Genomic DNA, 14,173 nt, shown 5'->3' with positions numbered 1-14,173 from the left:
GGAAGCAGAAATGACATTCAGTGTCAGAAGTAACAAATTTGAAAGTCTTAAATAGTTCAATATAGAGAATATAGTTCAGACAGTTTTTATATAAGTGTGCTTTTTCCTAAAAACACCCCCCCAACCAAACTTTTTTTTTTTTTGCTTTTTCTTTAAGTCTTTTGTCTGTAAATATGAAAGAGGCTTACACCCCAATGTAATTCTTCATTGCCATACCGAACAGTAATACAGTCTTTCTAATTCACATTGCTCATGGCAGTCTTATTTGATGTTGCTTTATTAAGTTTGTGATTAAAGCAGTTGGGGATTTTTGTTGGTTGTAAACTTTTGGCATAATGCGAATACCAGTCCCTTTCAAAAACAGCCTTGAGTTGCTTAATGATGCTTGTGCTGTTCCCCGCGTCCGCTTGGTTGATAACAAGGCCAGCTCCGGCATTCTGCGTAAATGCATTTCCTACCCAATCAAAATTACCTACAAGTAAAGGCAGGAATATACAATGAGTTTCTAACATTAAAAAAAAAAAAGAAAATGAAAAGAGCAATTTCCCTAGAGGCAATCCAACATGATCCAGCACCATTGCCCCCAGTGCCTACCTGGGCAGAGACAGAAATAAGTTTTCTGTGCTAGCAAGAAAGGAAAAAAAACTCCATTACGTACCAGTCTGTAGTGTAAATCATTTCTGGAAGTTTAACGGCTCTAATCCTTCTTAAGCGAAATCACATTCTTTTATTTATTCAAAACTAACTTGCACTGCCTTTTGCATACATTGTATTATTACTCCATTTACTTTCCTCATTGGCCTTTTCAGTGTCAAGAATGAAAATATTTTTTTGCCATGTAAATAATTTAAAGTAGATGGAATGGACAGTGGTTACTCCAGAACACTGAACCAAACCAATAGATTATCCACTGATAGATACTATTTCAGGAGAGAAAACCAGGTTTTACTCTTTTATGCCAGGTATTACCACCTTTGATGAAATGTAAGGTAACGAATGAGCATTTCAAATCCTGGGGATCGCAAAGCAAAGAGGATAATTGCATAAATGTAAAACAGGTAAAGCAAGTGTTTCAGGTATTTCTTTTTATTTCACTAAAACTATTTATAACGCAGGATTTTGGAGAAAAAAAATGCTGTCATCTTTTAAAACCCTGAACATACATAAAACATGAAGGTATCTGAGAAATTTATACCCTTTCAGCGTCATTTCAGCTACTTCAGCAGGAAACGTTAAGAATTCTAAAGTTGTCAAGGATGGTAAATGGAAGCCTCATCACAAGGGACACCTCTTCCTGTGCTTTCAAGTAAAAGATATATCAGGTCCTTAACTTACATTTGTATTGCTTTCACATAGCTTTGAATATTTCTTTATTTTATTTATGTATATCTAAGGATGTAAGGACAATGGGAAAGAAAAAAATCAACTCAGCTAAGAATCCAGCTGTGTGGACAAGTTATAAAGTACTAAAATTTGATGTGGTTACTGGAGGGAATTTAAAATAGAGTAAAAAAAATGATTGTGTGGTTTCATAAAATGCTTGGGAGATGAGAGAGGAATAAGCTGCACTATTTGAAGTGAAAAATAAGATTTGGATGGGTAGAGAGAGGAGAGTGTCTGTGTGTGTCTGTGTGTGTGTCTGTGCGTGTGTCTGTGTGCCACTGGGGATTCTGCGTTCCTGTGGGCATGGGCTGCTCCGGGCTGCAGCCTTTGCCCGCCCTGGCTGCCTCCGCCAGCACTGGCGTTAAGCCCTTTGCAGTTAGTCAGGGTGAGGACGTGAGCAGCTAAAGCATGGCGCTGCAGCATATTAGAATGCATGTTTTCTCTTCGGACTTCATAAAATCTCAGGAGTTACTTTTTAATTCAGTAGCAGCTTCATGATCCTGCAGCTCACGCAGAGCTCAAGCAGTCAGATTTTTTTTTAAAAAGGTGTTTTTTAGCTAACATTCAATGAGCATTTGACTGATAATAAACTTTTGCTAGGTGCCATACAGGGACTTTACTTAAATACACTTTTAACTCAAAATACCAATTAGTTATGTACCTAATGTTAATAAAAGGGGGGTGTCTGAAATGCCATTAGTGAAATGGAGTAAGACTTCAGAAGATGAGGATGAAAGACATTTGTACAGTATTTACCAGGATTGACCATAGCTTTAGTAATAACGTAGGAAATGGGGAGCAGCCCATCTTCACTGGGTTGCAGAAACAGAGAATATGTTAATAATTCAATTTATTCCTACTTCGTAAAGTGTGTTGTATGTGTGCTTTCAGTCTGTTTTTAAATACTGAAAGCAGAATGTTACTTTTGAGAAACTGATTCATAGGGATAAAAAAAGTTTTTAAATGAGGAGAGGCTCAAAGCTCGTCTTCATCCAGGTTCCCAAAGAAATGAGACGACTGTTTTAAATTAACAAGCAATTCAGCTGTAGATTCCTCATTTACAAATGGGCATTACTTCAGGCATTGGGATACAAAATAGAATTTCTTGAGATGTGGTTACTTACCAATGTAGGCAGCTCCATCAGTTACCATATATTTGTTACGATTTAATTTGGGAAAGGAAGTGTTCTTCTGTTCTTTAAGAAAGCATGCGCTCTCTTCCTCAAGGTCAAAGAATTTCTGCCATAAAATAGAATGGAGTAGAGGTTAATGAGAACCGTTCTATAATGGACAGAAAAAATATGGTCTATTCTCTAGTCTTTATAGAAAATCAGTTAGTGCTACAGAACAGCTTGAGTTTTTAGAGCCAAGCATTAATTTTAACAAAACACTGCACATTGTATTTCTTTCTAAATTCTCATAGTTTGTGATACTCGCTATGCCTTGGCATTCTGAACTATACAAAGTACATGGCTACCGCATACTACAAACAACACAGTGCCAGGTAATAAAGGCTATGAAATGAACAAAAGAAAAAACCCCGTCTTTTGTGTTCTGCATGATAAGAGCCGGGAACTTTTCTTTAGCTCATTTCCGCATGCACTGGGGGACATGGGGGTTTGAAGTCTGCTTCAGGCGCCGGGTTGGCAGGCACACCCACAAGCTGAATTAATACCTTTATATTACGCATTGCATAGTTTCCGACAGGAAATTTGCTGATTTCAGCAACTTCTCAGGATTAAATCTGATACGGAGAGCTCAAATTTACCAGACAACAAGAGGGAAATGCATCTGTTTTACCCTAAAGGGTGAAATCCAAGTTAGATTTTTGGAATTTTTTTTGAGCTATGTGCACTCTTTGCCTGCATCAGTGCCAGGCAAAAATGAGATTTCCCGTACAAATCTGAGTATTGTTTGTTTCATCAAGGAAACTAATCACTAGACACAGATTTCAAAACGAGGAGTAGAGAATAACATGATGAAGGATAAATAAAATATTTACTGCATGACTGGGAAACTTTGATCGAGGTGATGGTGTAGATCCTCAGAACACACTTAATGCACGTTGATGGAAGTAACTGGCTACACATTGCACCCACTTTAGACATTGAAAAATAGTATTAAAAAACTTCACCCCAAAACTCCTTGATCATTCTTTGGGCGTCTGTTTTCCATAATGCAAAATTCATCTCTTGAACCAATGCTCTTCTTGATACAAACCTTGAACAAATCCTTTTAGGTTTTGGAGGTGTCTTTCCGAATACTCTACTGCTTTGAAACCCCAGCTGTAGAATTTATTAGTGAAACATAGTGATCTCTGTGGTAGGTGACATCACCAGTTTGATTAAATCAAATAAGGGTGTGTTCATCGCACGCAGACAGTGAGTTTTATAAAGCGTTCTTTACCCAGCCCATGGTGTAGGTGGGTTTGAAGCTGGTTTGCAGTAAACGGCTCAACCATTGCAAAATAAGTTATTACTGATCACCAGGAATGCCAGCTTTAGGTTTCATACCACTGGTTGCTTCAGAACTGCATGTAAATACTATTTCAAAAAAAATCTCTTCTTAATCATCAGTCCTGATCATTACAGTTTGGTTTTCATTGGAGAACTCAGCTTTTAAGTTCTGAACAGGCTTATCTGCAATTAGTACTGCCAAACCTAACTGAAACGGATTGGTTGCAGACAAAAGGTAGATTAGCCCAGAGGCTGCGGTTTATCTAACGCTTCAAGCTGCGGACTCTGTCAGGATCTCTCTCTTCCCCATTGGAAAATATATTGGGGTAAATTTTCTGTTGTCAGAGGTTGTACCAAAATTGCTTGGAAGAACTCTGTGTAAAATACCAATTCCAGCAGTGAGGAGGAGAGCCTCCGACCTTGCACTGACCCCACTCCCCCTCAATGATGGAAGTTTATTAGGACTGAAGCAAGTTTTTACTACTGCCCGAATACTGGATGGTGCTGTGGTGCAGCTTTAGGATTGGTAACTATCACAAAGTTGTTTTCTTAAACAGTCTATGAATTTTGTATGTCGTTGTGCGCTTACTTACCTGTGCATGGCATTGTTATTTTCCACAGCTTAATTTTTGTAACGAGTTCAAATACTAGCAAAATTCCAAAGATGGTTTTTTTGGATTTAAAAACAAGCACAACAACCCAAAGAGTGATTGCTTTCTAAAGGACATTAAAAAAGATTATTCTGTGTAAAACTGTCCTTTAAATGAGATTTATATTGTATATTCATGACTGTCTAAGGTACATGGAGAAATCATACCTTTAATAACAGATTTTTAACATCACTAACAATTACAGCATTACACTTTTTAAAAAAAAATGGAACAAACCATCTTAACAGCTGTAAAGGAGAGTTTACTAGATATCAGACAACATCAAGACTTGCAGCTGTGTGCCTGAGGAACTGCTCTGCAAACACACACCCACCGCAGAAATTAGGTACTTCACAAGCCAGAGATGGAGCTGAATATTTCTGAAAGGGTCTATGAATTTTTGGGTAAAGCCAGAAGAAAATGTTAATGTTTTTCTTGGCCCCACAAAACAGGAACAGAGACAGCAGCCACAGGGTGTCTGTCCATTATGGGTACTCGCAGTAACTCTTCACAGGGATGTGGAAGATACTGCGCGACTAATACTCATATTGTAGGGAATAGTCTAAAACTGGAAAATGGGTAGAGTACTCACTGCCAGAAAACAAAATGTAACAAGCTGTCTTTTTCCCAGTGTTACAAGATTTAACAAAAACTTACATACCTTGATGTAAAAATAGTGAAGTACAATAACCGTATAAGCTTAGAGTTGTCAAACTGAGATAAGATTCAGCAGATGTGCTGAATTGAAAAATCCGTATAACTTTGTAAGAGAGAAAATATCAGATTCGGGCAGGAAAAGACAGAAGGCTTGGAAATGTAACGTGCTCTCCAGCAACAGCAGAGAAGTGCTTAACTCCTTGACAATACAGGTACCAGTGGGGAAACCCATCTGCCCTCGCAAGCAGAATACACAAATGCAGCCGAGATGAGCAAGCGAAGCAGCGCTGGCATTAAGCAGCACGGCCCAACATTCGCCAATGTCTGCCTTCAGAAGTACCGTATCAATAATACACCACCACCTGCTGACATTTCATTCATCTTTTCCATCCTTATTTGAGGAGTTTAGAGCTTTAAAATTAAATTAGTGCTTAGCAGCAAAGGTTTCATAGTTAATTCATAACACTTTCTTTACTCCTAGGGCATTTTTGGCTAGAATTAGAGAATTAGTGAAAGGTTCAGTTTTTCCTGCCTTTCACCTTAGCAGGAATACACCTGCGTGACTCAGAAACAGATTCATGTGGAGCCTCAAGAACAACTTGTGCTGTAGCTACACACATCTGGTCCGTGCTGTGCCTTCCTGGTTTCCAGTTTCTAAAGACACTTGGTTCTAGTTCACACCTTCCGTGGGCCCTTCAAAAACACCAGCTTTTCTCTATTCAGCCCCGCACCCAGCAGCGCTGCCCCCTTCCTACTGCTCCTCCTGGAGTCAGACTGAGCATTCCCGCACATAACATGTATTTACAGGGTCAGGCATACAAAACCTCAGGAGGACTGGAATTAAAGTCCCAAGAGGCACAACAGTGAGCTCTTCACCTTGAGTTTACCCGTTATGATCAAAGCTTTAATTTCATGCCCACATGTGGTTCAGTGCAGGGGACAGAGCAGCAGTTTGGGATGCACTTTACTCCTCGACATTTGGCTGTGTGCTTACAGCATTTATTCAGGCCTCAAACAAAGCTTTTTCCTCGTGAGTTCTTCCCAGTGATCATTTTTTTGGAGTACTTAAGTATTGAGTTCACCTTCTCAAAGCAGTTACAGTTGAATCCAATAATTATTAATGCTTACATGAACTAGACTCGGAGTGAGATGCTGAGGAATGCATAATTAGGGATTAATCATTTTCTGACTGCATTGATGATATTAATTGCCCAGTATTGTCAAAGTTTTGTGGTAAAAGGGAAAAAACCCTGCTTTTAGATAGAGCACACTGTTACAATTCAGCGTTTGCACCTAGGACATCACGCCTTGCAGTCCCCGCCTCCCTGCCCTCGCCAGCAGACTGAAAAATGACACGCACAGCAGTTGGCAGCGGTTTTGAGTCGGGACGCTGCCAGGCATAACAGGTTTGCAGTGCCCTGTTTCTAGCTATGTACTTGCAGTTAGGCAACACCAAGACTTCCATTCCTCTGGGCTTCAACCAGAGGAAATCCGGAGGAGATCCCCACCTAACAGAGGAATTACATCTGCTCAGCCTTCTCCAAGCTGACCGTGTACCTCAGGCTGCTGCTACTGGCAAAACAGCGTACCCTGCAGCTGCAGCAAGCCATGGGCACTGCCTGGAAACTTCCTAGCCACACTGGTCTTTCCTTGGGCTTAAAAAAAAAGAAAACAATCATGACAAGGCATATCCCAGGGATCAAAAGCTAAATGAAAGACAAAAGTTACTGAATACGTCCATGTCGGACTCAGATACGTTATCCCCAAGAGAACAGAAGATGGGGCGGTACCATTTCTCTATGAACAATATTAAGATATCTTAGCAATTTTAAGAATAATTTCAATCGGAACTTGTAACTTCAGGTTCTCTTAAAATTTCAATATGCTTACGTATAAACATGCACAATATATGTCTGCCACATCTATATGACTGTACTTTCTGTACAGTTTAGTTTTACTTTATGTTTCTTCATACCCAAAGCAGAACAAAAAGGGAAAAGCAGATTTTTCCAATAATTCAAAAGGTTTAAGTTTTAGGGGTTTTGGGTTTTTTTAGTTGTTAGCTATTCCTTCTCTCCCATACACACAGAAAATTTTGTTTCACTTTGATACTATCTAGAACAGACGAATACAAAGGAAATGGAGTTTCAAAGAAACAGTGCTCATCTGACACCTTCTGCCTTTGTAAAGGATTGCTTCATGGCGAAGCCTGTGCCACAGTTTTGTGCAAAATCAAATAGATACCAGGAAACTCTGCGCCTTGGGTTGTTCCTCCTGCCAAGGCTGATTTAAGGCAGTGACTTACGCAGTGTGTGGGACACGTGATGCACAGCGGTAAGTGAGCTGTGTTCTACCTTTACAACTATTTAAATCCGGGGCGGTCTAATTTTTTTAATGGAAGTTGTGTTTTCTAATGGCAGACACTCTTAACTAGACAGTCTACCTAGAAGTCTAGAAATATTTTTTTTTCCTTCTAGAATTTAGTTTTTGACTAGGTAAATTCTGTACTAAAGATTATACCTGCTGTAAAAAGACAGAAATGGATATGAGTACGTAGAGCATTAGGTACCACTTAAAAAATAATTCCGAATACATAAATAGAATTTTGGTAATAAATACAGAACAAGCTAGAAGTTACTCTAAATTGAAGTGTCTTAACCAGTGTCAGCCATGTATGGGCTTTTTCACTTAAAAACACCCTTTATGCTGCTTCTTACCTTGGAAACTTGCAATAACAGTGTATGTTATAACAAAAATCCCTATTTCTAGATACGCGTAAATACCACTTAATGTGTATAACACAAATAGGTACTTGTTTTTTACAATTGTTGTTGGTTTTAAAAAGCCAAAACGATTTAGGGGATTATCAGTTTAACAAGTCAAAATAAGCCAGCAGATTATTTAAGACAGTTCCTGAAAAAAAAAAATCCAAACAAAAAAACAAAAAGAAATTGATCCAAGAAGAATTGATCCAAGATGGCTGATTTCCAGGGTGCCTCAATTTCATAAAAATGAGCTGTATCGAATTGCAAGTAATACTTACCATACACTTTGTTCTCTAATACAAATGTAACATATATGGTATTTTTCACTTGTCTACATGGCATGTCTAATATCGTCACATAACGGTTGTTCTAGTCTTCACGATTCTGAATTTGTAGCCTGAATTTAATGTAAAACCTTCATTATTTTTTCTTGTACTTTATACTTGACTAAAGGAAAAGCAGATGCTTGTGCAGCTGAACAGTAAGGTTACATGAATCCAGACTAAACCACGTTTTTGTGCTGTCACATTTGCTCTTACCAGCCAGTGTAAACAAGACCTGTGACTACGGTTCCTCTGTTAGCTTTGCTGTGCAAGACCAGCTGTAGTGTTTTACACGGGCTGTCCATCACACAGACTGCCTGTTGGCATCATTCTATTTTTCCGTCTGAATTTCTATATTTGTTACTACTAGGAATAAATTCAGTTCATTATATTACATTTCCTATGTTATTTAATGACATTTAAAGGCTCTGATTCTAACAGAAAACACTTCGCAGTTGTGAAGTTTTCTTGATTTTTTTAGGGGGGGCGGGAAGTATCTGGGATTGCAAAGCAATATGGATGATACTTACAACTTTCAAACTACAGCTTGGAACTTCCGTGCAAATAGCTTTCAGAGATGAAACAAAGTTAAAAGTAAGGGGGTCTGTGTCTCTTGAGAAACTTATGAGAAGTCGTACTTTTATACTTCGTAAAACTAATGCTTCTCTTATCTTCCCATCTAAATATGGCCAGTACCTGTGGAGAAAGAATACAATATATTCAGAGAATTTAAAAAAAAATAATTGGATTTTTATGCGGCCAAGTCTAGACATCATAGAGAAAACTAAATGCATGTGAGTTTCGTTTTCTATTCATTGAAGGAATGTCATTCTCATTTAAAGGGGTTTTCACTAAGCAGATCTACCAGCATCCTTTTTTGTGTCATTCTGCCCCGCACTAAAACTGCCACTGTGGGGACAGCAAGGTTGTGGATGGTTGAGCACATCTTCCATCCACCTGCGTAGGCGCATGGAGAGCTGCCAAAACACATGCCCAAAATACAGGTTCCTTGTCTGCCCATAGCTGGGAGAGTTCCTCCTGTGTCACCACCACAGCCTCTGGTGAGAGCAGCGGAGCTCTGGCAGTGCCAGAGAACCAGCAGAAGGAGCTACAGCTAGAGGGTGCTGCTCACCCAGCGCAGGCAGAGGGACAAGAAGGGGTTTCTGCTGGTTACACAAGTGAGGGGACAGGAACACTGGATCCCTCCCTGAATGCCATCCTTTTTCCCCCCCTCTCTGTACTGGGGCCGTACAATCTGGGGACTGGAATGCCTACTGTAATTTCTTGCTTGGGAAAAGCAGAGCTGCTGGGTGCAGGGTGTCTGCAGCCTTCCGTAGCAGAAGTCGTCAGGTTGTTTAAGGAGGATGCTACCTTTTTTTCCTCATGAGAATTGCAGAAATTCTGCTGTGAATGGGATGGTGGCTTCCATGGTGCTAGTCTCACAATCCCTAGTTAGCTTTGTGTTCCTGACCTTTGGTGGGAGCAGGTCAAGACAGGGAGAACTGGACAAAGAAAATGCATGTTTTCTTTATTCCAGCAGCATCAAGGCATTCGGCCTAATGAAGTCTGAGCAATACAATGCCAGAAAATAACTTACAAGTGAGAACTGGGAGCTGACAAGGTAGGGAAGCTGTGGCAGTGCCCCAAACACAAAGCCATGCTGCAGGAAAAATGTTGAAGAATTCACACAGGTGGCTTCCCTGGATCTCACTAATCAAATAGATTTCTGAATTCTTCAGGCATGAGAACAAAGTAAGGAGGAGCATAGGAGAAAGTATCAACAGCATCACTGTAATAGTTCTACATACTAAGTTCCTCTCCAACATAAAGGAAAAATGCGAGGGATGCACGTTGCAAAACAGGTTCCTACAGCATGACCCATGATTCTTTCACTGCGACAGAGGCTGTATGTACATAATGAGTTTATTGGGAAAACCCTCGTGTGGATTTGAAACAGCTTATGCTTGATATCAGTCACGTGATAGCTATTTCTTTTGAAAAATCTGAACAAAACACCTCTAATTATGCAAAAGTGGCAAAAAGCACACAACCACATGTTTAGTTTGGCTTAACTGTGTTCAAATAAAGTGCATGGATGGAATGGTGAGCTTTACTAAATGCTCAATTCATTGCAAGTATTATTGAGAGTAGGAGGGACCACTGGATACTGGCCATCTGAGTTGGATGGTTTTATTACACTGTGGCTCCAGTTTTGGGTCATGAGTGCTTTTCAATAGTCCGTACAAACATTGTGTTTAAAAATGACTTGGTTTTGTTTGTTTTTAGCAACTTTGTTAACCAAAATGTGATATAACTCGAATGTAATCTGTGCTGAATTTGGAATTTTCAAGTATATGTATATTTCAATAAAACAATGACATTTGCCACTTGCCACGTTATATACAAGAATTCACAACATGTTATTTCTCTAACACACCACACACGCTCGCTCACTCTCATGTTGAATGTCTGTATGATACTCATAAAATGCCAGTAGCTGTGGTATCAACATAGTGAATGCAATAGTGTAAGAAATAGGATTCATGTATAAGCAGGTTCTTGTATTCCCGAGTCCCAGTCACTTGCAGACGGTGAGACTAGACAATTTCTGATCTCCTTCGATAGGCAGATCCAAAGCTTAGGACCCAGAACTGGAAATGTCGTCTTAGCTCCCAATTCTGCTCCCATTTAAGTCAATGGCAGAACTCTCACTGATTTCAATAAGAGCAGAATTGGGCCCCAAGAAATTGGTCCACAGTAGAAACTACTCTCCTGTGGGTTCATTTTCTCCAGCAGACCTTATTGGCATTACAATCACCTGCTAGTCCTGGACACGGACACTCACCGTTTAGCATTGGTGTCAATGACGATGGGCAAATAGTCCATGACAGCTATGTATACAAACTGTTTCGCATCATCGATAACACTGTATATAGCTTCAATATCCAGGACTCTGTCCTTTGGGCAGAAGAGTTTTGGTGAATTCTGTGAAAGAAAAAGTACATATATGTCATTTAAAATACGTGACTTATTTTCTTTCCCCATCGTTCTTCTTGAGATGGCAAGTAGTACCCTTTAGTAGAGAATATTGACTGCTGGAGAGGGCGCAGCAAAGGGCTACCAAGATGATTAGGGGACTGGAGCACCTCTCTTATGAAGAAAGACTGAGGGATTTGGGTCTCTTCAGTCTGGAGAAGAGAAGACTGAGGGGGGACCTTATCAACACTTATAAATACTTAAAGGGTGGGTGTCAGGAGGATGGGGCCAGGCTCTTTTCAGTGGTGCCCAGCAACAGGACAAGAGGTAACGGGCACAAATTTGAACACAGGAAGTTCCACCTAAACATGAGGAGGAACTTCTTTCCTTTGAGGGTGACAGAGCACTGGAACAGGCTGCCCAGAGAGGTGGTGGAGTCTCCAACTCTGGAGACATTCAAAACCCGCCTGGACACGTTCCTGTGCAACCTGCTCTAGGTGACCCTGCTCTGGCAGGGGGGTTGGACTAGATGATCTCCAGACGTCCCTTCCAACCCTGTGATTCTGCAAACTGATACCTGCAACTGTCCTGCTAGAATACTCGAAGGTACCAAGGTGAGTTATTTGCTTCATTTCCCCTTGAAAGCCTCACCATTTACATGTAACTGTGGGTAAAATGAAGAAGATGCAGACTTTAAAACATCCACTGTCATCAAAGAAGCTCTAGTTGAACTTACATTTCAGAGAATTTTGCTCCAAAGAGTCTCAGGACCGGTAACTATCAGATGGAGTAAATCTGTGTTCTTGCCACATGAGCCTGATTCATCACATGTGACCAGGAATTAAGTCCATTATGTAAGTTCTGTTTAAAGTTACACTCAAATGACCATTTGCTCAGTCACCATCGCAGGGAGATGCAGCAGTTTTGCAAGAAACTTATCTTTGAAACCTAGCTTCAGGTATGAACTCTTTACCTGGTGCTGAGCCAGTAAGTGGTAAGCCCAGATTTCAGCTTTTCTGCCTTGTATCTAGGGGGTGAGAGCCAAGGTGCTCACAGACACCACCACAGCTCCTGGGAGCAGATGATATTAAAGGCACTTTATAGAGATAGAGCGGGTGCCACTTGTCCTTTTCTTAACAGCTGGCCCTGTCAGACCGCTCGCTGCCTTCCTGCTGCTGTATCACTTTCTCACCTTTGTTATCTGCTTAGGTTGCAGCTGACATCTAGATTAGTATGTTTTCTTTAGGGAGAGATCCTGGGGTTTTGATTAATCTTTTTTTCTTTCAATACGATGCCTATTCACGGTAGTTTCTTAGTCATTGACTGGTGTTCTGAAGGACTTACTACAACCAAGTTCAGAAAATAATAGAAAATTAACTGTGGCAAGATTTCAAACCGGTATTCCAGATCCATTCCTGAACACTAAGAAACACAACCAAAACCTCTTACGTTTGACCAGCCAGTCTGGAAGACTATTTTGTTGCTAAGCAACACTAGAGCCACGATTCCTGAGTATAAAAAAAAAAATATGCAATGACTGCGTGTTATGCTTGTTGTTTTATACAGAACAAACATTGAAAGTGAAACGTGTTTTCAAAGAATGAGTTTCAATTCAAGAAAATGTGTAAAGTGATTTTGTTAGATATAATTTATGTCTATTATCTGAAACTTCTAGGAGGCTATTGTTGCACTAGACTCTATTCTTGCATTCTTACTATTTTCTTGAATAGAAGTTTTAAGTTACAGAACAGATAAAGAATGAAATTCTTATGCATTGTCTTTTTCAGATGCGTTCAATATAAAGACCAGAAAGTGAAAGACATGTAGCAGATAATTAGAAGAAAAACTTCTGTTGGAGCTCTCACTGTAACACTTCTGTTTGGGCCTTCCAGTTGTTACCCTGTGGCACGGCCGACCCCCGCACTGTGGTCGCAAACTATTTTAGTACTTTTCTCAGCATTAGTTGTACGGTGCTTGCTGTTCTGATCAAATGCCCATTTGATACTTCTCTTCACCTGGAAGAAACAGGCCCAGTAAGTGATCTGCCAGGCTTGTGGGGACTTTCTTCTTTACTTATCACTAAATCAGGAAAAGACAGTGATGTTAATACTTGGTTCCACGAAACCAGTCCAGTGCAACTCCCAGACTGCCTTTCAGAGGGGCCCATGGGCAAACATTGAGAACGTGCTGGTAGGCGAGCTCTTCTTTATTGAAGAGCCTGTTTTCAGGAAGGAAGAACCAGCCCAGCTGGCTGTGGCTGCAAATTCAGGCAGCTCTTGCAGTTGGAATTCACTGACCTGAGCTTCTGGAATACCAGTGACCCCTTCCTTTTGTTTTCTGAAGTGGAATTTCAAGAGAAGAGCCCTTTGTTGCTCGCACAAAAGGAAAACACAAATAACACCGAGGAAGTGAACATTCTGAAAACAGCAGAAGAGCAGCTTTTGTAGAGCCTCTTCCCACCTGTCTTTTTCTAGGGTTCCACATTCCTCAAAGTTGGCCTTGGCCAGCTTTCTTCACTGCGTGCCCCTCCAGGACTGGCTTTTCAGCAGGATTTCTCCAGGTTGCTTAAAAGGGAGTAGGAGTTCGTTTTACAGCTCCTTAACTAACTGTCCAAAAGTCAGTCTCTAATTTAAGCTAGTCCTTAAGACTCTCCAGTATCAATGGAAGCGTATGTTTCTTCAGTTGCCTATTATTTCTGTCTGTCTTAGTCCCTGACAGATTTTCACTCCAAAACAGCTCTTTGTCTCTCCACTGATTGCAGGAGTGTGGAAATCCTGGGCACCTGAATGTTGTGTGGCTGCCAGCAGGTGAAGGTAAACCCTGCCCTGTATAACCACTCCTCTGCACCTACATCCCGTGCTAGTGGCTTTACAACTTAATAGTGTGCGACGTGCCTTGTGTTGTTTTAGACGTAATTGGCTATAAAGCAATAGGGTTTTGCCCCTTGTTTTATACAGAAGGGT

At 40.5% G+C, this 14,173-nt stretch overlaps 1 protein-coding gene across 1 annotated transcript in view; it reads right to left on the bottom strand.

Moving 5' to 3' along the window:
• Positions 1-236: 236 nt before the first annotated feature.
• Positions 237-14,173, bottom strand: part of PLD5 (phospholipase D family member 5) — a 181,557-nt gene continuing 167,620 nt past the window's right edge. The window contains 4 exon segments of the mRNA XM_054197300.1: positions 237-472; positions 2,508-2,622; positions 8,765-8,930; positions 11,080-11,219. Coding sequence (XP_054053275.1) covers positions 237-472; positions 2,508-2,622; positions 8,765-8,930; positions 11,080-11,219 — 657 coding nt within the window.

Source organism: Rissa tridactyla, chromosome 3 (genome assembly GCF_028500815.1).
Source record: "Rissa tridactyla isolate bRisTri1 chromosome 3, bRisTri1.patW.cur.20221130, whole genome shotgun sequence".
Classification (NCBI taxonomy): Eukaryota; Metazoa; Chordata; class Aves; order Charadriiformes; family Laridae; genus Rissa; species Rissa tridactyla.
The sequence above is the reverse complement of the archived record's forward strand: the minus strand, read 5'-3'. Positions and strand labels throughout refer to the sequence as shown.